This window comes from Anomalospiza imberbis, chromosome 9 (genome assembly GCF_031753505.1).
Source record: "Anomalospiza imberbis isolate Cuckoo-Finch-1a 21T00152 chromosome 9, ASM3175350v1, whole genome shotgun sequence".
NCBI lineage: Eukaryota > Metazoa > Chordata > Aves > Passeriformes > Viduidae > Anomalospiza > Anomalospiza imberbis.
This window is the reverse complement of record NC_089689.1, coordinates 3860731-3888533: the sequence shown is the minus strand read 5'-3', so window position 1 is coordinate 3888533 and position 27803 is coordinate 3860731. Positions and strand designations below refer to the sequence as shown.

Sequence of the window (27803 nt, the reverse complement as noted above, 5' to 3'; positions counted from 1 at the left end):
GGGCTCTGGGCGGCACCATGTTGTGGGGCTGGCGGGGGCCGGCGGTGGCCGGGCCATGGCGGGCGGGCGGCGGGCGCGGTGAGTGCGGCGGGCGCGGGCGGCGGGGCCGGGCCGGCGGCGCCTGAGGGACGGGAGCGGGACGGGACGGGACGGGACACGGCGCTGCTGTGGCCCGGGGCTGGTACAGCAGGGGCTCCTGGGCCTGGCGGCGGGAGGGAGGGGGCGGAGGGGCCCCTGCGGCCGGACCGGCGGCGGGAGAATCACAGGATCAGGGAGTCAGTGAGGTTGGAAAAGACCTCCGAGATCGGCGAGTCCAGGTGCCGACCCAAAGCACCTTGTCAACCAGACCATGGCAGCAAGTGCCACGTCCAGGTTTTCCGTACCCGCCTCCGGGGACGGTGACTCCGCCGCCTCCCTGGGCAGCCCGTTCCAATGGCTAATCACCCTTACCGTGAAAAAATTCCTCCCTGTGTCCAACCCGAGCCTCCACTGGCGCAGGTTGAGGCTCCGTACTCTTGTCCTATGGCTTTTTACCTGAGAGAAGAGCCCACCCTTACCTGGCCACAACCTCCTGTCAGGGAGTTGTGGGGACCCAAGAGGTCCCCCCGAGCCTCCTCTTCTCCAGGCTGAGCTCCCCCAGCTCCCTGAGCACTCGACTTGTGCTCCAGACCCTTCCCCAGCTCTGTTCCCTTCTCTGGACTCGCTCCAGCACCTCCACGTCCTTCCTGACAGGTCCGGCCTGAGCCGCGGCTCCGGCCCCCGGAGCCCCCCGGCTTCGCCCGTGGTCGGCGGGGGCTGCACGGACGCAGCTCTGGCAGATGGGAATTTTTATCTACACTCCTGCGGTTCATTCCTCTTCTGGATGCCGGCTTTGCGCTGGGGACAGAGCCCCGTAGAGCTGTGAAGCCTCTCTGGCCATCTGTTAACCCTTGGGAACAGCCGTCTGCACCGTGGGCTCTCGCCGAGTGCCAGTCGCGGCTTGGCGAAGGTCATTGTCCACTGGTGGAAAAATGCACTGTGTGTCCATAGAAGCGCTGACTGTGGTTGTCAAAGGCATGGGTTTAACCCCTTTTAAGGGATATCTCTCTTTGGATCCTTTCTGGACACAGATGTGCATAAGCACTGCAGCTGTTTCGTTGTACCTTCTGAGGCCCTACAACATCCATAGTGCTTTAGGGGCTGAGCAAACAGAGTAAGCTGTAAAATGTAGATCCTAGGTTTGCAGTGGATTCACTGTGAGCCCACCTAGTATTTATTACAGAACATGCATTCTTGTGTCTTGTTTTAATTTGAAAATGACTCCATGCATCCGTTGTGTCCTTAAGCCTGACCTACATAGTCACTACAAGATTTGCCTCCATTTGAGGTACAAAGTTTATTTTGCTTCGTGGTATAAAGTTGTCAGCTTGGTTCTGACACCAGAATCCCACTGCTTCTCCTCAGGAGTGGGGGAGGCTGATTGGCACCATCCTACAGCAGCTCATCACTGCTAAAATCCAGATGGGTACATGGACCCTTATTAAATTTTTAATGTCAGTCTTATGTAGGAGATGAATAAATATGTCAAGTGGAGAAGGGAAACTGCAGAATTTTCTCACTACCTTGGCTTCATTTCCAAGTGGAACAAGGCTCCCTAAAGCATTTCCAGCTGGCTTTATTGACCTGTAGTGGTCAGGTGGAATGTCAGTAACTGGGATGGGAACAAGGGAGAGTTGTTCTGGCTGTTTTCTGACCAGGTCCCAGCACCCTCTGTATCAGTGCCCTTGGCTCCAGCCCCTGTCCTGTACCATTCCCCATTTCAGTGCTCCCAGTCCCTCCCTGCCCCTACCAGCTGTGTGCTCCTGGGTTGCCCACATGGCCAAGGCAAGCAGACAACTGTTGAGCCAACACTGCAGCCCTTGCTGCAGCACCCCCAGCTGCCAGCTTCCAGTAAACACATAAACCCTGTCTTCAAAACATCTGCTGTCCTCTCAGATGTGTTTGGAATTAGCTGGAGCATCTAAGTGAAAAGTGTGATTATATAAACTTTGTTTCCATAGGAAACGGCGCTCGGTGGAAAGTCATTCTGCAAGGAGGATTAATGCAGCCTGGTTTCCTGAGGAGTTGTTTGCCACATCCTACCCCAGCAACTCCTGCCTGGCTCCCATGGGCCTCAGTGCCTGGTGGCTTCTCCTTCCTCAGGGCTGCACCCAGGAGCTGCTTGTATCCCAATCCACCCTGTCCTTATTTGTGCAGCCAGCTGAGTCAGGTGTTCCTGTTTGCTGTGCCGGCAGCTGGGAAAGACTCAGGATATTTACCCACTTGTCCTTGGCTTCTCAAGGCTTCTGTCCTCTATCTGGCCTGTGGTTTTTATAAAGCTCATGCAAGTAGTCCTCTGACAAATTTGGCAGAAATGCAGGTGACAGATTCTAAAGTTATAACAGGCCAAGGTGGGCAGACAGATGGACAAAATGATTCTGTTTCTTTCCAAAGCTGCGTGAGAATATTTCAGGCGGTTCCTGATTGTTGCAGCTGCAGGCAGAGATATTGCAGTGGTTAAAATGCTTGTCGTCTTTCATATTTATCAGTATTGTAGCTCTCTACCAGGGGTGCAGTTGTGTTTGTGGAAAGTTTGAGTGTAGACTGTGACAGATTTTGCCTGTAGATAACGAGGGTTTTAAGAGGAAAGGAGATGGAGAAACAGCAGACAAGTAAATACGTGGGAAGCCTTGAGCACTAGATGACTAAACTTGTACACAAGGCAGGCAGCACACAGAGAGTGGAAGTGACAGAATGAGTCTGAGGAATCCAAGGAGAGGTCTGTGGGATCCTGCCTGTGGAAACTGGAATAACAAGGCTCACACAGAGAAGGGAAGCCTGAGCCACCAAGGAGCTGGCCAGAGAGGGGAGGATAGGAAGGAAGATTGATCTGGTGAGACTGAAGGATGTTTTGGGAAGAGGAAAATGTCACTACTGTATACGATGTTTCTTCAAGGCATTTTCCAGGATTTACTGGAGAACTTCTAAAGGCCTTTTGATAGGTGATCCCAAAAGGTATAGTGTATATAAAAAAAACCCCATGCATTAAACAGGAATTAGACTCTACTTCCACCATATCCATTTCAGATCAGTGTCTGCTTGAGCTATGATTTTTTGTGTACTTGTGCTGCCAAATTAAACCTTTGCCTGCCCCCGGACCTGATTTGTGACTTGGAGCATAATGAAATCCTGGCAAATTGTACACACAAGTATTTTTGACATAGCAGCTAAAAAGCTTTATGATATAAAAATAAGATTGTAATATGAGGCACACCATTGATTTTGTGACTCCAATAAAAAATGTCATGTGGGATTTTTCTGGTAATTTTGTCGGCTGCTTATAGTAGCTGTAATTTTTGTAACAGGCAAATTGCATGCTGTTTTTTGAACTGGGAGTGAAGTGGTCTGATGTTGGTATTTAATGCCAGAAGACATGCTTTAATTCGTGTGTTTGTGTGCACAGTGACCCCACCATGATACTGAGGAGATGCTGTTATTTGTATATTGAGTTGGAAGACTCATACTTGCTGAGCATACAGACCTAGTTGTAATAAGAGAAAGAATTGATCAGGAAATTTCCCAAAGAGGTAGTGAAAAAAAAGAAGCATTTCTATGCAAACCTAGCAGTTGACCACAGCATTAAAAAGCTGCTAGGGCTGTTTATTTCTGGTCATTTTCTCTTTTTGGCTGGGTTTACTTTTGTCATTGTCCAAGACCCTTTTGCCGTTCATTCCGCAGAGTTCTGCTCACTCTCACCTTATTTTTTCCTTTTTAAAATTTTGATGGTGTATTGTTATTTCACTTTTCTCACCTCTGACCTCATTCCAGGGCCATTCCTCATTCCAGCTTGACACTTCTGGAGTTCTCATAATCTTCCTTCCCATTCCAAGACTTTGCCAAACACTTGTCCTTTTCAAATTACTTTCTTCCAAAACGGGATAAATATTTTCTTGCATCGCCTCAACACTGTCACCCTTGCCATCTTCAATTTAAAACAGTAAACTCAAGTTCTTGCTGTCCGTGCTAAACTTGTTCATAAAAGGATTCAGTTCCCTTGGCTTGCAGAGCAGAGAGTGTAATGTTGGCACCAAGGAGCAAAGTGCAGGCTGTGCGTGGAGCACTGGGAAATTGATTGCATGGCAACCTCGGGGGTGCTTTGGCGTTTGTTGGAGGAAAGCAGCAGATGACTCATGTCCTCAGATGTCGCTAAAAAGTGAGAGCCAACTCACCAGCAAATAGTTATTGAATTTTATTTATTTTTGTAAATTCTGTTTACCTCGTTGGAGGGTTTCGGCCAAAAGTAGTTTCAAAGCCGTCACAAAAGATAAACTAAGTAAATTACCTTTAATTCAAGTGACTGTGGTTGTATTCTCCCCGCGTCTCAGGAAGAATATCCCTAGAGGAACTCAGCATTCCTGGAAATCAGTCTAGAAAAGTGAGTGCTCATCTTGAGCTCCAGAGGTGTGGAACATCCTGCCCTGAGCTTTAGTGCTTTAGTCAGCCAGCACTGGGCTGTGAGGCTTTCTTTAAATGTGTGTGTAGATACACATATCCCACAGTGAGGAGTAACTGTTCTGAAATGACCTCTGTTCTTCTGCCTAGCTCCTTACAAACTCTAATGGATTTTAGAAATGAATGGAAGCAGTGCTCAAAATGATTCAGAATTAGTAGTTTTAAAGAGGTGAATTATGCAGTTAAAATGAGAGGGTGCAGGTGCAGCCAATCCGCTTTGCTTGTCTGCTTAAGTTTAAGAATAATGTGATTATTATTTAAGGATCTCTTCCTGGGTGAGTCTGTATCTGCAGGAATGAGAGCTTTTGGGTCAGGTGCATCTTCCTTGTCTGTACTTCACATTCTTGTGCTTGCAGTGGGTAATGTGCAAGGTTGCAGTGCTGTCTGGAGAAGAACAGGCTGCCAAAACAAAACTAGATGAAGAAGAATAATATGCTCTAATTTCCATATAAACATGTGATTTGTTCTCTTTCAGTATGAGCACAAGCACTTATTTTCCAACAGATTAAAATCAGTATTACACAGTTAACAGGAGACCGTGGTTCTAGTTTGAAGCATCCCAGAGGCTTCTACCCTCTGCCCTTGCAGGGGTCTCTGTCCTGCTGCGAGTGCTAACAGGGATGTGGGAGAGCCGTGTGGCTGGGTGGGTCTGCTCTAGACCTCATGGAAATTTGTTCTGGGTGCTGTGGAGTCCTCTGTGGGTTTGCATGTCCTTTTATACCAACACTCTTAGACTGTGCCAGCCTGATTCTGCACTGATGGCTGTGACCTGCGTGTGCCTCGCCAGGCATGACCTGCCTGTCCTGTGGTTGCTGCTGGTAAATGAGCCTGTGGCAGCTCATTTTTTCCAGTGCCATGATTAATTATGGCTGATTTATACACTTATTGTTAAATCACATGAGAAGGCTTTTCTGTGTCAGTCCTCCCCCAGCTCAGGGTGCTGTTTGGGGTTTGCATGATCAGTGTGGCTGGTGAAGAGAAATTCCTGCTGGCGCCCAGTGCCCCTCAGAGGTGTGCCTCATGTCCCCTTTGTTTGGCTTTTGACTGCATTCAGCTAATACTAGGAAGGTAATTCTGTCTTTATAACTGAATACAGTTGATGGTGCCTTCTCTGGTCCTTACATGCAAACATTGCCCTGCCCAAGGCTTCTTGAGATGTGTCTTGCAGCCCAGTATAGAAACAGATGTGGTTTTAACTGTTGTAGGTGAGGATGCTGAGAACAGGCAAGGGTTAGTGGTCTGGGATATTTTTTCTAGTTAATTTGGTTGAGATTGCAGACACTTTGTATGTTTTCTGTGGTTATGGGTTTTACAGTTGAATGCAGAAGGAACGTAGTTAACTACAAGGAAGTAAAAATGCCATCCCCCACCCCAGCTCATTTTTTTTTAAGAATGGAAAAAAACTGAGTAAATTATAGTGGCAGCAAATGAAAGGCAATAAACAATTAAGTCTATTCTGTCTTTATGTCTTGTACCTTCAAGAAAGAAGGTTGTGCAGCTGTTCTCACTGTTGTAAGCGGTCTTAAAATCAACCTGAGAGCTTTTCTGAGGAAGAGGTCTTTAGGACACCAGCAATCATGGGATCTCACACTAGTGGAAAAGTGCATGTGAAATTGGAGCAATCATATTAAACTACAGTTCCCTGCAAAATTCTTGCCTGTTGTGGTTGCAGCTGCTATGATTTCAGCTGTGCAGAGATGCTATCTGGCAATTTCCCCTTCCATGCAGATCACAGAAAGGCTGCAGGAAGGCAGCAAACCCAGTGTGTTTCAACCAAAGTGTTCAGGCTATAGGATATAGGTTTCCACGAATGCAGGCTTATGTTCCAACCATAAACTTGATTTTGAGTTTGGTGGGATCTGCGGGATTGTAAGTTTGTGTTTTGTTTATTTTTAGGGGTACCAGGAGATGCTTCAGTGGTGAGACATCTTTTACAATGCAAGTTAGGCATGAAATTCATCAACTAACATCCCCTTCCTCACCCTGATCTCCAACAGACTTCCCGTAACGCTTGGAAGAAAGGGTCAGGGGAGAAGGGCTGAAAGGCACCATGAAGCTGAAGCAGCGAGTTGTGCTGTTGGCCATCCTCCTCGTCATCTTCATTTTCACCAAGGTTTTCCTCATCGACAACCTGGACACGTCGGCTGCCAACCGGGAGGACCAGCGCGCGTTCCAGCGGATGCTGGCGGGGCTGCGCGTGGCGCTGGACCCGCGCCTGGAGCACACGCTGCAGTCGCCCTGGGAGATCGCGGCGCAGTGGGTGGTGCCCCGCGAGGTGTACCCCGAGGACACCCCCGAGCTGGGCGCTGTCATGCACGCCATGACCACCAAGAAGATCATCAAAGCTGATGTGGGGTACAAAGGGACGCAGCTCAAAGCTTTGCTGATACTTGAAGGAGGACAGAAGGTTGTCTTCAAGCCCAAGAGGTAAATACTGCTTTCAACGACTGCATTAATAACTACTTCATTCATATATTTTCATAAAATAATCATTTTTTTCCTCCGTGATGTCTCATTAATGTTATTCATTTTTTCTCCATGATGTCTCATTAATGTTTAAGTTACAAATTTTTCTGTAAGTGGAAAGACCGTCCTGTTATTTTTGAGGCAGAATAGAACCTTGCTGGTGCTCTAGTAACATTAGCTGTCTCTCAGGTTGTACAGCCTTGATGCTCAATACAAGCCTGTCTTTAGATTAAAAGAATAATCACTGTGTTCAGTCCTGGGGGGATGTTGGTTACACCTGATGTTTCTGAGCCAGATCTTCCTGACTGTGGAAGTGCAGCTTCTGGCAGTTTGGAGACAAGCCTTACCTCCTTGTTGTGTCAGACGGTCAGGAGGGGGTGCAGTTCAGGAGCAGGGAAGGAAGGAAGCTTGGCAGTGGCCTCAAAAGTACATCTCTGTGTCTGGTATAGTTGAATGTAGGCTGTAAAAATGGTTTGGGTAGGTCAGAGTGAGAGCCCCTGAGCCTCCTGTCTGCCAGCAGCGAGTACTGGAGGATGGAGGGTAGTGTTCCTTCCTTGGTATGGCCTCAGTTTACAGTGATCCTCAGAAAAAACTGACATGATTGAATGTTTCTGAAGAGTCTTGGCTGTAAAGCTTTTTGACCTGTTTGTCTTTGGGGAAAAGAAGAAAGATGTTAAAAAGTAAGGCCAGGTGTGTTTTAGGAGATTGCACTGCAAATGAGAAGTGTCATCACAGAAAAAGATTTTGGGTTAAACAGGCATTAAGGTTTCCTGTCCTGTTAATGAGCGAGTGCAGAGGCCGCAAAGATGCTCTGAGGGTTGGAGAACCTCTGCTTGGAGACAGATTGAGACAGCTAGGGCTGGAAAAGAGAAGGCTTCAGGGAGACCTCAGAGCCCCTTCCTGTGCCTAAAGGGGCTCAAGAGAGATGACTTGGGACAAGGGCCTGCAGTGACAGGACCAAGGGGAATGGCCTCACACTGACAGAGGGCAGGGATTGATAGGATAGTGGGAAGAAATTCTTCCCTGTGAGGGTGGGGAGGCCCTGACACAGGTTACCCAGAGAAGCTGTGGCTGCCTCATCCCTGGAAGTGTTCAAAGGCCAGGTTGGACAGGGCTTGGAATAGCCTGGTCTAGTGGAAGGTGTCCCTGCCCATGGCAGCAGAATTGAAATGAAATGTTCTTCCAGCTGAAAGCAGTCTCTGATTTTATGATCAGAGAATGAGAAAAAAAATCTCTGTACAGCCAATTCCTGCTCTGGCTGGAGCTCCCCTGCAGGCCCAGGCAGCATGAGCCTTGCACACAAAATCCTGGTGGTACCAGAGGCATCTCCAGTGGAGGCACTGGGGAGTCACAGCATTCCTATAGAGCTCTCTGTGTCATGGACTGCAGTCAGGCGTTTCACTGAGAGTTAAACTGCGTTCTGTAACGCCCTGTCTGTGCAGGCAAGCACAGCCTCTGTGCTCCAGCAAGGATACGTGCAGCTGGAGTGTTTATAGGAGCACTAGAGAGGGTGGCCTTGGCCATCCTGGTAGACCCATGTTTTGTTTGTGACTGCTGAATAGCCAGGCTTGTGGGCAGAGTCCTGTTCTGGCACTGCAAGAGAGTCTATTTAACCAACTTTGGACCTGAAAGCTCTGTCAAAGTTACTGCTAAAAACAGTTCTGACCAAACTTACCAGCTGGGGAAGAAGGAATTTCCTCATTACTTTTGCTCTCGAAAGGACTACATGCCTACTGTGCATGGAAACAAAGAGTTTGGTCGGGATTTACTAATAAATTTTAGCTCTGCAGCTTTCAAAATAGGACCGTGTTTCCAAAAGCCACCTGGAAGTACATACCAAAGACCTGCCTTCGAGGACATATTCTGAGGATTAACTGATTCACTTCAGATTTACTTGAAATTCAGCCTAATTTACTAACATACAATACTTGCCATCATCACATCTGGTGGTATATGTGACAGAAGATGCTGGTTTGGTGAAAGCTCCCCTTTGGCAGGAATCCTGCACTGGTGAATTCTCTTTTGAGCTGCCTTGCAGAGAAGCTGAAGCATTTGCTCAGGCTAGGGAAGCGGACTGTCTTGTCACCCCACATCCTCCCTGAGCAAGGCTAAAACATCAGGGTCCAGCTCGGTGCCTTCTCTTACATTGTTTTTGCTACTGCTTGAACACAAATTCCGCTGGAAGTAATCCAGTTTGCACAATTTGATACACAGATGGAAATGAGATCATAGGTAACCTAATTTGGCCTTATTTTATTTGAAAACATGTTGCATTTCACCCGTTTGCTCAGTATTGATTGTGGTATTTCACACTCAGCTGCAGTGTGGTGCTAAAGCAGTATCTACACTGATCCAAATGTCAGGCAGAAATTGGTGTTTGCCTGGACTAAGTACCAGCTACTAAAAGATAAAAAAGGGAGCAAAATCCTTGCACTTCACCAAAATACACCACTGTTGTTGCAATGAGTGCCTAATTTCTGTATTTTGCTGTTCATTATGTCTTTTCTCTGCCAGGATAAAGGCTCTGTTTGTACCCAGTGTTGTCCTCAGGTTTACGCTTGCTGATTTTCTATCTACTAAAGATTGCATTTGCCATCTCTTCCACAATATAAGATTGTATTTGAGAACTGTTAATGTACAATTCTTTCTAACCCCAAAATCGTCTGTGGAATTGCTGCTTTCCAGTATAAATAGCCCCCTGTTCCATAGCAGGGTCTGTGCTCTTTGTTCTAAGATGTGACTTGGCATATGGTTGGATTAAAATTTATTAGTTGGAATGTGAACTGCTTCCCGAGCTCTAGAGACCACTGTACATCACTGACCTTTCCTCCTTATTTACCACTTCAACAGATTGGACACTTCAATCTCATTGATGTTTTTCCACTCTCCCATTGGCAGTCACTTGCAGAGAGACCCAGAGACTCTTAAACTATTATTAAATTATAATTAAATTGTTATCCTGAACAGCAAAATTGACAGGGATTCTACATAGACTCACTTCATTTGATTTATTTCAATTCCAGATATGCCAGGGATTATATAGTGGAAGGAGAACCCTATGCTGGCTACGACAGACACAACGCAGAAGTGGCAGCCTTTCACTTGGATAGGTATGGAATTACTGCTTTATCTGGTTTTACTGTCTTTGGAAAACACCAGAAAAAAGGGGTTCTTTGAAGAATGCACCTCAGATGGGAGCTACCTCTAACCTGCCAATATACCACATTGAAGCCTAAAGAAGACTTAACTTATTCTGTGAAACTTCGTTTGTAAGATCTGTTCAAGAATGTGACATTTTAGATACTTGTGAAAAGTTTGGAAACCAGAACGAGCCCTGAAACCACTCTAATTAATGTTGCAGGGGAGAAAGACCTTAGCCAAACGCCATGGAAGAGTCTGAAATACTAAATGTATGTGCTAAGTTCATGTCCAGTTCACTAAAAAGTCAAGACTAATGTCTAGACTAACAATTTAGTCTACACTAAATATGAATCAGTGCATCCTAGAGGCAAACCAGCTATTCATATACTAATTGTGCTTGGGGTACCCAGGTGGTTTTGTAGGCCTGTGCTGGAGGTGCAATTACAGGAAAAAATGAAAATTATAGGATGTTCAAAGAATGGGACAGAAGACACCAAACACTTAATGTCAATAGTTTTGAAATGCTGTTAGGGCTGCACTTTCACATAGCAAAAATGAGCACAGTCTCTGTTTCCTCATAGGAGATTTGAAAGTGAAGACACATAAAATCTTGAGAAAAGGAATAAGGAGGGACAAATATAACAAAGGATAGAATGGTTGAACTGAAACTGAGCTTTCTCAGTACATAGATAAAAGCCTTATCACTGTGATTAAACTTATAGGTGGTGACAGAGATGCTTGTTAGTCCTGATTCACCTGTGGAACTCATTGCACAGGCAGTAGAAATCAGTAATTCTAGGAAGAATTAGAATATCTAGGATGATAACTAGTTGAGTAACATGCATTGCTGCTACAGCCAGCTTGTGCTGGTGGGCCAAAATCAGGGTATATTAAGACCAAAAAAAGATAATGTAGCCAGATGTCAGTCCATTTGTGCTTTCAAGAAGCATACAGACTTCAGGTTCCCTGAAAAAATAGTGATTGAACATTCAATCAAAGCCTCTTTCAAGTCCAAATCTCACATAACTCTTCTTTGCTGTCCATTTGGTCATGATTTTGTGTTTTTTTTTCTCTGGCCTTTCTCTGTGGCTCTGCAGCTCTTTATTCTTCAGGAATACCTTGTCCAAGGATGCCGTTGTTTCAAGAAGGATCCTGGATTATTTTGTGTGTTTACCACTGATGGGGAGGCTGTGCCTTCCAGGATCATGTCCTCTCAGCTGTGGGTCTGAAAGTACAGGGGCAGGTTTTCCACATCTAAGCTGTGGTTTGTTTTGTTGGAACATCTGCTTTGGCTCAGGCTGTGCATAGCTTGGTATTGGCTCTGAGTTTTGTCCTAATGCACATAACTTGTTCAGACAGACGTTCTGTGTTGCCCTTTCTTGGAGTTATTTTATACTGATGGAAGGGGATTTACTCATTGAATATCTAAAACAAATCCTTTTCACTTTTTGGAGTGACTCTCCCAGTACATCTGTGGAATACACCTTTTCCAGAAGAGCCTTTTCAGGATCTTTTTCTGAGATGCAAAGACTATCCAAAGGGTGTCAGAAGTGCATTAAGAGAGTTGGAGCTGACACTCCTTTGATCTTTGTACTTCTTTAAGCACTTTTAACATTCCATTACAAACACCCGAGTCATTTGTGGTCACAGAGCAAAGGCTGTGGCAAGCATGGGAGTGGAACCTGGATCTTGTAACTGCAAGTTTTATGGTTGTTCTTCCCACCTCTGTTTTTCCAGGCACTTCTCAGGCATTCACTTTTGTACTACCATTCTCTCTTCCCTTCTCCTTCCTTGTGCCAAACAAAACAACTCTTGGATTGGTTGCTTTCAAGTGTAATTGAATTGGACTTAAGCATAACATTTTAATAGATAGTGGTTCCCACAAATTAGAAATGATCTTTCCAGGTGACAGCCCGTGGGCCATATGGTTTTACTGCTTCAAGCCTGCTTCAGACACATGATGGATATTTCTGGTGTGAGGTCTGAGTTCTGAGAGTTGGAGCGTGGTGCATCCTCTGTTGCTCTGCTGCAAATGCTTTAATAAAGGAGTGTCACTGATGGATTATAAAGTAAGTCTAACATCCAGACACATAAGAAAAATGAGTTTCCTTACTTTGCCTTGGAGAAGAGAGGAGGTTGCTGCAGGGCTTCAGCTTTACTCTTTGCACAGAGATTGTGATGGGTTTTTTGTTTTGATTTTGAACTGCTGCCTATGTTGCAAATTCTCAGGTTGTATTTTTTCACCCCAAATCAGAATCCTGGGTTTCCGCCGAGCCCCGCTGGTGGTTGGCAGGTTTGTGAATCTGCGCACAGAGATCAAACCAGTGGCCACGGAGCAGCTCCTGGGCACCTTCATGACTGTGGGTAAGTGCATTCCATGGACTGTGCTGCCCAGGAGAGGAAAACTGCTTAATGGGAAAAAAGAGCCGTGGGAGCCTGACACAGCTATAGAGCAGTTAACCATGATGCAGGAAGCTCTTTCTGTGCCAGGAGAGATCTTGGATAACCCTGTTTGGAGGGGGAGGAGGACTTGGTTTTCTTCAAATAGTGTTCCCATATGCTGCTGTTACGGATGGGATTTTTATTTTTTGAGTAAGAATTTTCTCTCTGCTGTCAGAGATGGTTAGAAAAGTCTGTGATTAGACCTGAAAAGAAAAGAATAAAGTTGTATTTAATGTGAAGAGAGTGGTGATTTGGGATAATTTATAGAGCTGACACACTGGTTGGTATTAGATGTTGTTTGTGCTGCATCAGAGCCTGCAGAGCATTTACAACCAATGGCAGAACTTCCCTGTGTTGTTTACAGTAATAATGCTGTGAAGGACACATAATAGAAGCTATTAATGTGAACTCCTTCCAGGTGGTCATTAAGCACCAAGAAATTACTTATGCTGCAGCCTTAACTCCCTCAGGCTTTCATAAACCATCCAATTATTACTCTTCTGTTTGTTTATTTCATTTCCTAATCAGAAGGCTCCAGAGATGATTGTTCCTTACCGCTGGTAATGTTCCTGTTAGCAGCACTGCTGGCAGTCTCACCTGCCACCTGACACTGCCACTTACAAGGTGCAACTTCCAGATGAAAGTTTCAGCTCAGCCTCTCCAGCCTCTCCTGGCATTCACATGGGGTGCCTGCTTCAGGCAGGCTTTACATTTTCCAATTTCAGCCAAGATAACCAAGCTGTTTGCTAGCAGCAGTGTTGTCTTGAGAAATAAGGCTCCAGAAATTTTCATTGCTCCTCCTTCGATTCCTTGGAACTGCTGTTCCGCAAAGCAGGAACTAAAGAAATGGGTGGATCTGTGAAGGAGGTTATGCTCTTTTGTCAGGCCAAATTTGACCAAGATCCTGCGGTTTTGAAGAAGAGAGAATTCATTCACGCTCAGTGCAGGTTTACTGGAGTTACAGCTAGAATCTCAAAGAATTCTGTCTCTTGCTAGACCTGCTGCAGCCCCTGGATGGGAAGAGAGACTTGCAGGCTTTCCATAAAATTAAGAGATCTGGTCTGCAAGCTCTGTGTTGGTAATGATCTGTGACATCCTCAGGATGTCTGACAGGCTACTGGGAGCACAGGGTCTGGATGGAGAGATCCAAAGGAGTGCTGGCTGAGAGGCAGGGATGTGTGAGGATGGAAAGGGAAGAATATGGCATTTGGAGAGCTGAGCCTGCTCTGGGGAGGATACTGGATGTAGAACCAAAGGAAGAAATGACAGAGAGTAATCACAACTAAGTGAGACATAGCTGAAGAATATTTTGGAAGAACATCTGTGAGCATGGAACTGGATTTAGCTTGCCGAGGATCAAATGAAGATGGGTTAAGAAGGGGAAAATAGAAAATGTTAAACTAAAACTACAAATGTAGGCTGCTCCAGATTACTTGATGCTACAGGATGCAGCAGTGTTAGCGGACTAAAGGCTGCAGCATTTTGTTGCTCCTCTCCTGTCAGAAGACACTGATGAAGCTTTGACAGATCTGCATTCCTAGATCATGTGAGAATGATACTTGTTTATGTCTCCTGTGCTGAGTCAGCTCAAGTAGCTGAGACGTGTGGCAAGTCCCAGGGCACCAAATCCCTTCAAGTTCTGATGTGTCTCTTTTCACTTATCTCTTTTTGGTCAGCTTTTTCAAGTAAGTGGGAAATCTGACACGTGAAGTATGAAATGTGAACAACAAGCAGTGTTAACATTGCAAAGTCAGGGTCCCCGGGACTAGGAAAGATCACAAAAACTTGTTGAGAGTGTAATGTTGTATTAATTCTCAGAGTGATAAAGTTATTAGAAAATATAGTTGCTCTTTCCTTTTCATATTGCTCTGAATGAATGGATTTCTGTGTAATCTCTTTTGAGCCTCTCCCTTTTAGAGACAGGAGCCACGAAGACAAGTGCAGTGAAATCCTGTCGTGGGGAAGCCTCTGCTGCAACAACATTGGATTTCAATTGGATTCCTTGGATTAATACTTCTTAATTTGATACCTCTTAATTTTTCTTTTTAAGGCAATAACACTTGTTTCTATGGGAAGTGCTACTATTGTCGGGAGACAGAGCCAGCCTGTGCAGATGGGGACATCATGGAGGGCTCAGTGACCCTGTGGCTGCCAGACGTTTGGCCGCTCCAGAAACACCGGCACCCTTGGGGCAGGACTTACCGGGAGGGCAAACTAGCCAGGTATGAGAACATGCAGTGTTATTCTTTATAGATGATCATTTGCACTAAAATGACCCTTGCAAATACAGTGGTTAATTAAAGAGCTCTAAGTGCTTTCAGAACCTACAGTTGTGTCAACAGCTTTCTTAGCACAACAGTAGAAGCCAAGAAGTCCAGAATAAAATTTAAATTAAAATGAGGAAGAAAAAAAAAAACTTCATTCTTTTCCATAATACTAAACACTGTCCTTTTCCTGTATTTTGGCTGGAACAGAACTCCACAATGCAGTCAATCTAAGCTCTGAAAATCTTGTCTGCGAGCAAACTAAGATTCTTCTCTTGTGCTACTGGACCTTCTGTTAATGCTGTGGCCCCTGAAATGTGGCAGCACTGTGCCATACCTAATTGCATGATCCTTGTGGTTTGTTTTCAGAGTTGTGGAACTGGTTTAACTTAAGCTAGGCCCTGTGTCATGGTTTGACACTGGCCAAACACCAGGCACTCGCGAAAGTTGTTCACTTACCCTCTTCTGTTACAGCTGGGCAGAGGAGAGGGAAGAAAATTAACAAAGGGCTCATGAGTTGAAATAAGAACTAGGAGGAAAAAAAACCCACTCTAAGGGCAAAACAGGTCCAAATTTAAAGGTATATAGTAAAATCATTATTAACAGAGTCAGAGAAGTAAAATAAGCCTTTAAAACACCTTTTTTCTCCCCAACCCCTCCTTCCTTCCCACCAACAGCGCAGGATGACAGGGCGTGGGAGTTTTGGTCAGTTCATCATTGGAGATCTTTTCCTGTTCACTCAGGGAGAGGAGTCTTTTCTCTGCTACACCATGAGTCTCTCCTACGGGCAAACAGTTGTCCTAAAACTGTTGTGGCGTGGGTCACTTGTCCATGGGGTGCACTCTTTTAAGGATAGGCTGCTCCAGTTTGGGAGCAAGGAGAGAGCAAGAAAGCTCTCTCTTTCTCTGGAAGCAGGGGCCCTCTTTCTCTGTTCAGGTCTCTCACTAGACCTCAGCTTTCTCTGGCATCCACCCATTCTGCCATGAGCACTTTTCCCATGGGCTGTGTGTGGATCTCTGCACCCCCCATGGACTTCAGGCATTCCAAGGGGACAGTTTGTTGTATCATAGTCCTCACCACAGCCTGCAGAGGAATCTTGGCTCCGACGCCTGGACACCTCCTCCCCTTCTTTCTTTTCCACTGACCTTGGTGTCTCCATGTTGTTTTCCCTCACACGTCCTCACTTCCTCCTCTTCTCTTGACTAGAAGAAAAACTGCTGCTTGTGGGTACCGTTGTCAATGGTACTTCCACCAATTCAAAGATTGTTGCAAGATCCCACAGTGCCCAGAGGTAAATCCCGTCTATGTTCTGTGCTGGGGAGTCACTTGTCATGCTTCCACTGCTGGCCATCAGAGATTGGCTCTGTCAGACATGGTGGAAGCTTCCAGCAGCTTCTCACAGAAGCCACACCTGTGGCCTTCCCCTGTTACCAAAAAATCAGGCTGTGCTACATCACCACACCCTGGAAAGTCCTTTGCTTTGAATGCCGTCGGTATTTGGTGACCGTGCTCAGTGTGTAAAGAATGCTAAATCCCACATTTGTTCTTCTTTAAGCAGCATTCTACAATAGATGCAACACTTCTGAGTTCCTGAAGTGGGGATGTTTTTGCCATGACCAGAACAAATGGGTCTGAGCTTAGTAAATTTTTCCAAATCTGTCTTGAACTTGAAAGTGATTAGAAGAGATTTTCAGTCCTTTATCTAAAGTATCCATTGATTTCTGATGATGTGATTGTTCTCAGAAAGAAGCTCATCCAAAGGTTCTGTTAAATTGTTTTAGGGTATAAAATGTACAGACTGAATTTTGAGCAGCAGATGTTTTTTCTTTCCCAGCAGGTCAAAATCAGCTGTGTTCAGTACATAGTACATTGCAGTGATAAATGAGATTAATTTATTGGAGGTGTTCCTCCTATTGAGAGGCTCCTTTTCATCACACCCTGCCTGCTTACACAGGGGTTTACCTTGATTCCTGTGCTGATTTGATATTTGGTGTATTTAAACTCACACTTGCCTCCTTCAGATGAGGTTACAAGGTTCTGATGTTTTTCACCGTGTCATGCTGCACATTTCACTTTGAGAGATCAGAATTAAAGGTTCTTGGTGTCATGCTTTCCTTTTTCTGTGCCTGGTAATTGTGAAAAAATAACTCTGTAAGAATTTTTTCCTGCTCAAGCTGCTGTTTTGAGTTGACCTTTTGAACATAATTCACACAGGCACATTAGTGTATGTAATTTTTAATGGAGGTGTTATAGACAAAATCCCTGACCTTCTGAGGCCTGTGCTAATACAATATAAATTATCAGAAATGAGTGTCGGATAAAAGTCTCTCTTGAAAGACTGCATGGAAAATGAGAAAGCATAGTATATCTGAAAAATTGAGGCAAGGAGATTAAGTACTGTTCTGAAGTAAAATGAGAGAAAAAGAAACACTTGAGGGAGGGTGGGATGCAGCACAAGAAATGTATCCAGAACAAGGAGAAGAGGTTCTGAGACTGTTGCTGTGTAGATTTGTGCTGTATGTTGAGTGTGAGTTGGACCTTGGTGCAAAGATCCCTCTTCCTAGAGGGATTTAGGCACAGCATTTGAGGAACATGTGTCACCTATTATTAAGAACATTGAGAAGACAAATTTTGAAGCTCTCTGATTTGGGTTCCTGGAAGAAAGTGAGATATTGGGATCTCTAGTTCCAGAGCATTAGAAGATGAAGTGGGATATGTGGCAGTTGTAGTAATTAAATTCTGATCTTGCTACTTTTATGACTATCTGCAGTTTTGAACATGTCAGCAAGTCTCTCTCCAGCTTGTGTTGCTTCCATCTCTGTTTCCAAATCACAGATGGTTTAAGGCATTTCCAGTTTAACTGCTATTTTGTGAAGGATTGTTTCAGTCCTTACATGGAAGATGTCCTTGTTATTGAGGTTGACAGATGGAAAGAATATACACCAGAGATTTGGCTGTTTTGGTGGTGGTGTTGAATAGCTTTGAAAGCTGTAAAGAAGAAAACGAGAAAATTAAAAATCCTAGCTTTGGAGAATTGAGACTTGACATCAGTGTTACGAGATTGTGTAGAAGGAGAAGGAAATAAGAGGGAAGCTTGAAATCATGTCAGTGGAGAAGAAGGTGAGATACTCTGAAAGGAAGTGGGGAGGAAAGAGACAGCTGTGAGTGAAGGAGAGTGACCAGTGTGAAGCCCTTCTCCTGGGGGCAGAACGGCTCATCACTAACCAGATGAGGATATTTGCATTACAAAGAAAAAGGAAGAGGATAGCTGGAAAGCCAGATGGAAACAGCTGAAGGCAATGGAAACAGGCACAGTACTGAAGTGTTCCTTGGGAAGTTGAGGGAGGCAAGGCATGGCAGTAATCTTCCCATAACGTAGCCTGGCCACTGTGGAGTGGTGAGGAAGCAAACTGACATTGTTTTCTGAAGGAAGATATCTCTGTGTGTCTTTGAACTGAAACTACAGCTTGCTCCATAGGCTGGGATGTTAATGCAGGGTTTACTCTTCTCATGAAACACTGTTGTCCAGCTCTTCCTTCTTTGTCTAGCCTGGGCTGCTCCCCTTTCTTGGTGCACTCAAAGGTGACTGAGGGCAGCTGTAGCTGCTGTTGCTGTGCAGGGGTGGTTCCCTGAAGGGCTGCTTGGTTCCTCTCTGGCTGCAGGTGGGAATATGACGAGAGCTACTGTGACGCTGTGAAGAAAACGTCCCCGTATGACTCGGGCCCGCGCCTGCTCGACATCATCGACACGGCCATCTTTGACTACCTGATCGGCAACGCCGACCGGCACCACTACGAGAGTTTCCAGGATGATGAGGGAGCCAGCATGCTCATCCTGCTGGACAATGCCAAAAGGTGAGCCTGGGCACAGTCCTGGTGGCCTGGCAGTGGCGAGTGCAAGGGCACACATTTGTCTGCTCTGTCTCTCTCTGTTTTCTCTCTCTCTCTAATTTATTCTTTAATATCTTTTGTAATAGTCTTTCCTTTTTATAAGAAATTACTCACCAAATCTTAGGGTCCTTCAAAGGCTGTGGTGCTGACAGGACAAGGGGGAATGGATTCAAACTGAAAGAAACTGGGTTTAGATGAGATAGTAGAAGCAATTCTTCCCTCTGAGGGTGGGGAGGCCCTGACACAGGTTACCCAGAGAAGCTGTGGCTGCCCCAGCCCTGGAAGTGTCCAAGGACAGATTGGATGGGGCTTGGAGCAACCTGGTCTAGTGGGAGGTGTCCCTGCCTGTGGCAGGGTGGTGAAACAAGATGAGCTTTAACCCAGCTCTTCCAACCCAAACCATTCCAGGACTCTAAGATTCTGCCTTGTTCTCTAGATACTCTTCTGTCTTGGCAAAGTCCTACTCAAGCTACAGAAACTCCCCAATTAACACAGTATTTCCCAAAGCAACTTTCAAAGGTTTGCTCAAGTCTCTCCTCCTATCCCCAGAAATGCCCTTTCCTTTTACGCTTTTAATTAAGGGAAGATTGAAAACTTTGGCTTTTTTATTTATCACCAGTCAGTATAAGTGAGTGCCTTGATAAAAGCAGATCTTTCTAAAATGTGTTTCTGAATAATTTGGCATTCCCTGCCTTCTGGATATGCCTACTCTGGCTTTGAAAGGTTAAAAGGTTAGAATGTAGGTAGGAGTGATACTAAACACAAAAATGATGATGTTCTAAATGTGGACATAAATTCTTACCCGAACAAAAATGTTTTAGAAATGTGTTTAGAATATGAGTTTTTCTGTCCTTGCTATAGTTTTTTTTGTATGTTGTCCACTATAGTTTAGGTTAAAAATCCTGTTGAAGACACACCCTTGTTTAAATCATAACAATTTGATTCATTTTTCTTAAAACCATAAAGGTCATCTACTTGCCTTTCTCATAATTTAGTCCAGCAATTGTGGATTATTTATTTTTCTGGTGGGCACGCCTATGTGCAGTGGCTGTGAGTTTCCCTTCTGTGAAGGACCAGCAGTTCCTGTGGCAGGCTCTGCTCTGGCTCTGCACACCACTTGTACCAAGTGTACACAGCACTTGAGACCTTGGAGATCCTTGGAAGGCTTGGAGTTACCTTTCTTTTCCCATTTATCTTCTGTATAGTGGATTCCTTCCATCTTTTCATCCATCCTTCCTGTCATCAGCCTGTTCAGTAATACTCCAGTATGACAGCAGGATGCATTCCACCTTGGGACTGCTTAATTACTGCTGCTTTAGGTGAATTTGGCAAAAATACTCTTTCTGTTCCTCACTGACAACGTGCTAGGAGGAAGGAAGGTAATGGGTTAGTCATTGGAAGTGAATATGGGGTTTGAAGGCCAACTCCTTTTGTTATGGTACTTTCCTATGGCATAATGAAAAATTATTTGGTGGGGCTTTGCAGGCTGACAGTAAATTGTTTTCTTGAAAATTTAAGTGATTTATTTATATTAAAAATTTAAATTACTTTCCTCTCATTTGAAACAGTGGGTAGGGGACAGTTTTTCATAGAACCATGGTAGAACTCAATTTGGAAGGGACCCATAAGGATCATTGACCCCAACTCCTTGTTTCTTACAGAGCTACCTAAAACTAAACCATGTGAGTAAGAGCAGGTACTCCTTGGTGCCATGACCACTTCCCTGGAGCTTATTTAGTTTTAAAGCTACAAATAACAGAATTATTTGGGCAGCATAATGCCATGCCCCTACAGCAACTTATCTTTATTGAGGGGAAAGTTCTTAGTTGGAAACAGTATTATGAGGAAGATGAAACTATGAAAAATAAATCCAGCATGTGTTTAGATGAAGCTTGAAATACTGTGGAAGCCTCCTGGCTTGAAATGTTTAAGTTGATCACCTTGTTAGTAAACTGTTGCTACTGTTTGATTCCTTCCCTGCCCAGGTGTGTCAGATAGGCAAGGCTCCCGTTCTGCATGCCCAGAATACCAGTTATTCCTTACCCCTGCATCATTTCCAAACTCCTCTGAAATGCCTTTCTAAGGTGTCTTGATCTGGTAAAGAACTGGATGTATTGTGCTGCTTCTGTTTACCTGCTTAGCTGATGCTGATGAAAGTTGTATCTGTGACTGGTTATGGCCTGTTTATATTTTAATTTAAAGGATTTGATATTTGGAGCATGAAATTGCCTAGTATTAATTTCTCTGAATTCTTTACAAAGCTCTTTATGTTGAGAACAACCGTAGGAGTTCAGCTGGTTCACTTGGTTTTCATTTTGCTTTTCAGCTTTGGAAACCCTGCCCTGGATGAAAGAAGCATCTTAGCTCCTCTCTATCAGTGCTGCATGTAAGTGAAACACAGAGGTGCTGTTCACTCTACTTATGTAATTGCTGTCCTTAGGTTTGCAGTATCATTAACTTGGGAGCCTTCTGGCAACCTGGAAAGGTTTACTCGGGTCCATAGTGCTGTACTTTTTAGAGATATTGTCTGTTTGATGGATGGTCACTGCCCAAGAAGCTGAGGAATCCATTTTCACAAAGGCAGAGGGTTAGCTGCAGGAAGTGTTCTCACCTCCAGGTCGCTGGTTCAGCTCTATGCACAGTCAGTGTGACAGGCACTTTGCATCTGCAGCTGTCCCCATCCAGCTTCTGACAAATCAAAGTTCACACCCCAGCTTGAGTTCTCCCTGACAGCAGCGAGGGATGGCAATTCAATCATTTCAAACATGGTTTCTAAAGAAAACTGCAGCCCTGCTCAGGGGGCTCCTCTCAAGTAAAATTTGTAGTTTCTTTGCAGAGTTTTGTTTCTGCTTTGGCCTTGTGAGCTGTGGTTTTATTTTCAGAGGCTGTGACTTTTTGATTTCTGTTCTGTGTCCACTCTCTTACCAGGCCATTGCTACTTCTCATTAGGAAATAGATGCTCCAAGGGCTGGAGTACCTCTCCTCTGGAACAGCCTGAGAGCTGGGGTGCTCAACCTGGAGAAGAGAAGGCCCTGAGGAGACCTCAGAGCCTGTTCCAGTGTCCAGAGGGGCTCCAAGAGAGCTGGAGAGGGACCTGGGACAAGGGCCTGCAGTGACAGGACAAGGGGAAATGACTTCACACTGTCAGAGGGCAGGGTTAGATGGGATATTGGGAAGAAGTTCTTCCCTGTGAGGGTGAGGAGGCCCTGGCACAGGTTGCCCAGAGAAGCTGTGGCTGCCCCATCCCTGGGAATGTCCAAGGCCAGGTTGGACAGGGCCTGGAACAACTTGATCTTAGTGGAAGGTGTCCCTGCCCATGGTGGGGGCAGTGGAATGAGATGTTCTTTAAGGTCCCTTCCAGTCCAAGCCATTCTGGGATTCTGTGAAAATCTCCATGACGAAAAACACTGAGATATCAATTTCCTGACTCTGATACTTCAATGTGAATTCCTTCAAGCCTTCAAAATGGAGCTTGTCTGTGAAGCTTGTCCTTGAAAGGTTCTGTCTTCCAAATTCTCTGGGACCTTTGAAACCTGGGACCTTTGCAGAAAGCCCGAGCTCTCATCTTGCTTGCACTAAGCACAGCTCCCTGCATGCTGCAGTACACCTGGCCTATGTTCTGCAAATCCTTTTAAAAGTCATATGGAGAGCAGTTAAAGAACTTTTAAATTCTTTCATTTTCCTACATTAATTTTAAATGTATGTTTAATTTCGTGCTTTATTGTGAGTCTTCTGGAGTCTTTGTCATCTTGATTCCTCCATATGCAACCAGAGAAGTTTATCTCTGTAAGAGACTTTGCAATTTCCTGCTTTTCAGATTTTTCTTCTTTCTGGTACCAGGCAAATGCCATTTAAGAATTAATTAGCATAGTTGTTTTAACTGTAGGTTTGTTACAACACTTGCTTATTTTTCTGGTTTTATTAGAAGCCATCAAACCCAAGAGTTTAGACCAGCAGTGCTAAAGATTTGGCCCTGAAGGATTTAGGGGAGAATCCCAAGAGACTTCACAGAACACGAGAGTTGAGATGGGCTGACATGAACCAGCTCAGTGGCCAGTGAGGAGGAACGATCACTGCTGTGTTCTCTTCCTTGGAAGTTTGGTCAACTGCCTTTTGTCCTTTGTGATTCATTATTGGTCAGTGATGCTCTTCCTGAGGTGACTTTGTTTGAATTTGTTCATTTTCCTTCTTTTTCTTTCCTTCCCAAACTGTGTCTGGGAGGCCTCAGGACTGAAGACCTCCTGTGATCTCAGCTGGAAGTGTTCCTGTGTAACATCAGAGTTATGTCACACCACATTGATTCTTCATCACCTTTAACTTTCAAGTTTCATTAGATCCTGTCTGTGATGCAGTTCCACATGGACCCTGCCATCCCAAACCCACTTCTGCAATGAGTCTCCATTCTTGATGAGCTGGTATTCCCAGTGGGATACAGCAGGACCCTGGTGTGGTGATGCGTGTTTGTTTCTTTTGCAGCATCCGGGTTTCTACGTGGAACAGGCTGAATTACCTGAAGAATGGAGTCCTGAAGTCTGCCTTAAAAACTGCCATGTCGCATGACCCCATCTCACCTGTGCTCTCCACCCCTCACCTGGACGCCCTGGACCAGCGGCTCCTCAGCATCCTGGCTACAGTGAAGCAGTGCACAGACCAGTTTGGGCCAGATGTTGTGCTGGTGGAAGACAGGATGACTCTGTCTCACTTGTAATCGTAGCGGAACACGAGATGAAACTCCTTTTCTAAAAAACAAATCAAACAAAAAAGTGATAGAAAAACAGCACAATCAGTTCAGAAGGGCTGTGGCCAAGATGGACTGACATGAACAGGAAAGCTGCCGAGCCAGAGGAAGGGAGGTGACACTGGTTTTTCCTTGGGCTGGCAGCAGTGAGAGGTGGGAAGGAGGCCTGGGGTGGCTCAGCCCCCGTGGTGGCATCGTGGCCGCTGTAGCGTGTCCATTGCCGGCAGTGGGCGTCGCGCTGGATGAAAACGGCTCTGGGTGCTGGTGCGGTGTGTGGAATACAGAACTCCTCTGTGGACTGGATCTGGAGGGGATGAACAGAGATGAACAGTACGGTCCCCTCCCCTTCTCTTCCCCTTATACTCTGGCGAGTTTGTCTGATTCAGGGTTGTACACAATCAGCTCTGAGCTGGTTGGGCATTTTACTGCTTCTTTAGAGAACGAGCAGGGGTGAATAAAATAACTATTGGACTGAGGAGTTGTGCCACCCCCCCGGGGGTGGGATGTTCTTCTGGTTGTCTGAGGGGTGGGAGAGGGGACCTCTGCTGCTCACTTGGCTTTTCCTTGATAAAAGGCTGGGAAAGGGGGCTGCCTCCTGCGTGCTAATGCTTCAGTGTTTTTGCTGAAGTTCTATCAAAGGTTTATCCACAGGGTTGGAGATTTAGGAGAGGACAGGGTGGTTATACAGCACTTGATAATTAAGGGGTTATAGTAAGTTTCCATCTGTCTTGTCCTTTTTTTTTTTTAACTAATCTGGCAAGGTCTGAGTAGAGAAAATATCCTTGCAGTCCTGTGTCCATTATAACCAAATGTTCATTCTCTTGTAGCTGAGGAGGACAGAATCTGTCCTTGGAAGCAGTTCTGTGTAGCGAGGTCAGGCTTTACTGCTTTACTGTGAGCCCTGAGTGCTGTGGAGCCTCTTGGCATGTGGGACTGGGGGAAGAGGTGTTTGCTGGACTTCCCCAGTCACCAGCAGTAACCTGAGGTGTGCATACAGCCCTGAGCTGTGGTCTGTCTTCTTCATCTCACCTGAGAGAGCTTTCTGCTGCTCCCTGTGACCAGCTCAGCACTGCTTTCTGGGGACACCAGTGTTGGCATCCCATGTTCACCTGGTTTGGCTGTGGCTGAGCTCAGAAGCTGTGACCTCTTCCAGGAGGTTTTCTGCCTTCCCCAGTTGCTTCCTGCAACCCCCACTGCAATGTTCTGCCTGGGATGGTCATCCAGGAGTCCTCACTAATGGTTTTGCCATAGATAAAGGTCGCTTCTCAGGGCAGGCTTGCAGAACTCATCTTATGCTAGTCCTGTTGTCCTTCAGCACTGCAGCCTGTGCTGCCATTGAGTTTGTGTCATAGAACTGATCACCTTGGGGCAGGTCTCACTTGCGTCTCCAGAAGAGAAACAGCTTCATCGCTATTTCCAAATTGAAGAGCTTTGCATCGGTGTTCAGCCAGCATGGTCCTTAATGTAAGGAAGGAGCTCCATTCCCCAAGTGATTACAGGTTACTGAACTTGAGAGAAGAGTGCCAAAATGTCAGTTTGAGCCCTTTTCCTTGATTTTCCTGTCGGAATTTCTCTGACTGCAGTGTGGCAGGCAGGTAAAGAGCTGTTTTCTGTTCTTGCACCTTGGCACACCTGATCCAGGAGGTGTCAGGGAGAGAGTTTATCTGAAAAATGCAGGCATTGGTTTATTTTCTTGAAGTCTTTTTCTCATTGCATGAGCAGAGTATCTTGAAAGTAGAATCTGACTGTTTACCTGAGATTGAATTCTATGTTCTTGCTCTCTTCTGGACTTGGCCACAGTCATAGATGCCATAGAGCAATGAGATGATGGGATGGGATCTGGAGTTATTTACTGGAGTTCTTAGTCAGGATGGTGACACACCCCCAGCTTTGAGGACACTGGGAAGCTCGTGCCTCTATCACCTGATAACAGAACATGGTTTAGAAGCTGTGAGTGGTACCTGTGGGGCAGCAGCAAGTGCTGGTTTCAGATGTTTCCCAGGAAATTTCAGATTATTTAACCAAAGAGGAGGTAGTGAAGCACATGATTGGTGGATTGTAGCATTTCTAAAAGCATATTCTTCTCTTTGAGCTTAAACATGAGTTCTTAATGTTTTGGGAGGGATCTACCAAAATTTAATATTTGATTTCTATATGATCACTCTTGATATTTACATTTGATTTAATGGCTCAAAAAAAAGATCTTTCAGTCTTTGAAATTAAATTAGTGTTGAGGACTTACATATTGCTCTAAGCTAAAGCTTTTGCTGTCAGATGGAACCTGGGGATGCGTTTTTTTCCCAGTATAAATGTCAAAGATAGAAAGCAGGGTATTGGTTTATTTTGGTTTACTTGTGGACAAAGGGCATGAAGTCCAGCATTATCAATAGAAGGAAGCAAGAAATGGTTGTTTTTTGGGATAGGTTTTTTATTTGTGATATTGATGTTTCTGGTTGCTGTAAACACTGCTGGAGGTTGGTGTTCTGCATCAGGAAAGAAAAATAAATTCCTCTCTTAAATCAAAATCAGGAAGATCTGGTTTTGGCCTTGTGACAGTTTCTGCCTTTTTTGGCAGTGATGGTCATTTTGCTTGAACACAGAACCCTGAGAGATTTTAAATTGTAACCATTGCAAAGGAAACGAGCAGCATCCACGTACCAACGGGGTCTGCTTGAATCTGAAAAATAGCACTGTTTGCAAGGCAGGTGCTCTTTGGAGGAGGTTTTCCAGACACCTTCTGATTCTTGTTCACTGTGCACATGTCACCCACTGGCCCCAGATGTTGCACACTGGTTGTGTCGTGGTTATCAATGATATCAGAGCACTGAGAGCACAGAAATCAAGAACTAATTAAAGAGCCTCATCAGCCATCTGCTATTTGCCTCCTCCTTCCCAAGTCAGCCATCAGGGGGAGGAGACACTCGAGTCAGCTCTTCTTCCAGCAGCTGATGAACTGGAGTGTGTCTTGCCAAACAAACTTCAACTCAAAAGTACTAATTTATTAAGAAGGTAATTTATTTACTGCAGCAGCTGGAGCAGGATGCTGGAAACACACCCCCCTCGAGGAGGCCCCTGGGAGCTGCTGCACAAATGGAGTTGCTAATAAGCAAACAGAATGCAATCAGGACTTTATACTTCTATACCCCGGGGTCAGATCCCACATAAAGCAACATTGTGTGAATAAACATTTTAATAAAGCAACATTGATGGATTGCCTAAGTCTCTCCCTCCCTCCCCTGTCTCTCTCGAGTTCCAGCATGTGGTGGGCTGAATGTGTGAAGTGGTTTGCTGCTGCTGTCTCCCACTTACTCCTCTGCTAATGGTTGTCAATGGCATTTACTCCAGTCACGTGTATCTAAAAAATGCAGCTTGTTTGCCAGAGCCTTGTAGGTAAGGAAAGAAGAGTGTCCCAAAGGGATACAGAAATAAAACACTCCTAGACTGAGGTGGTCTTCTGCCCATGCATCCCATGGCCCTGCATCTGCTGGGCACGTGGGCTGAGCCCTTGGCAGTGTCCCAGGAGCTGGTTCCATGGAGCCAGGGATGAATACTGGGTTGTGAGGGGTGTCTGTAGAGCTGGCAGGTGCTCGTGGCTGCCTTTGCTGAGCTTTTATTGGGATGGGCAGGTCACTGCTCCCCCTGAGAGCTGAGCTTTACTCAGGCTGCAGCAGTTTTTCTACATGCCCCAACAGGGAGAGTTTCAGAGGCAGGAGGTGAAGTACTTCTGAATTCAGGGATCTTTGACCTGCTCTGTAGCATCAACTGGTGGTGTGAAATGTGTTTTTCTTTAAACTAGAGTTTCTCACTTGAAACTTCAGATTTCAGCATTGTTGAATTCTGTTAAGAACTGCTTTCTGGGGTTTATTTTGAGGGTTTTGTGGGGGAGGATGTTCTGGGGTTTTTTGTTTCCTAGCATTGTGTGCTGACAGTAACTTTTCCTTTCCTGCATCTCTATTTTTGAGGTGCCAGTTTGCTCAGGGAGCAGGATGGGATTCTTGCTTGTGTATGAACAGTTCAACAGCTACAGATGCTTTTGAGGTCTGACAGGCAGAAACTGGCAGTTGAGAGCTGTTGTTCCAAGCACTTTGTTGTGCTGCTGCTCTGTATTTTTGGAGTGGTTTGCCATAGTAACAGAGTGAGAATTTGTATAACTGGGAGATTTTAGTGTTTCTGATTATGTAATGAATGTACTTTTACAAAAGAATGAACACAAACAACTTCGAGCCAATGGAGAACCGAAGGGGGTTGAAAATAAGCACTTTCCCTGAAGTCCTCAAATCTTTCCCTGAAGTCCTCAAATCTTTCCCTACAATTTTTTTTTTAATCTAAAAA

General features: G+C 45.1%; 1 protein-coding gene across 2 annotated transcripts; it reads left to right on the top strand.

Moving 5' to 3' along the window:
- FAM20B (FAM20B glycosaminoglycan xylosylkinase) lies at nucleotides 1–26690 on the top strand. 2 transcript variants are annotated; one of them, XM_068199419.1, is made up of 8 exons: nucleotides 1–78; nucleotides 6427–6957; nucleotides 10020–10106; nucleotides 12392–12501; nucleotides 14630–14801; nucleotides 18506–18697; nucleotides 21060–21119; nucleotides 23210–26690. In XM_068199419.1, the coding sequence occupies exons 2-8, from the start codon at nucleotides 6581–6583 to the stop codon at nucleotides 23439–23441; spliced, it is 1230 nt and encodes a 409-aa protein (XP_068055520.1). In that variant the 5' UTR covers nucleotides 1–78; nucleotides 6427–6580; the 3' UTR covers nucleotides 23442–26690. The 2 variants fall into 2 exon arrangements, with proteins under 2 accessions (XP_068055520.1, XP_068055521.1); XM_068199420.1 differs by lacking the exon at nucleotides 1–78 and adding an exon at nucleotides 3482–3605.
- The last annotated feature ends 1113 nt before the right edge of the window (nucleotides 26691–27803 follow it).

What these genes read in the sequence shown, in the direction of transcription:
- FAM20B (XM_068199419.1), top strand. Translation starts at nt 6,581, where the DNA reads ATGAAGCTGAAGCAGCGAGTTGTGCTGTTGGCCATCCTCCTCGTCATC. An exon ending in GTTGTCTTCAAGCCCAAGAG is followed by an intron (nt 6,958 to 10,019) that starts GTAAATACTGCT and finishes TTTCAATTCCAG; the next exon opens with ATATGCCAGGGATTATATAG. An exon ending in CCTCTCTATCAGTGCTGCAT is followed by an intron (nt 21,120 to 23,209) that starts GTAAGTGAAACA and finishes TTTCTTTTGCAG; the next exon opens with CATCCGGGTTTCTACGTGGA.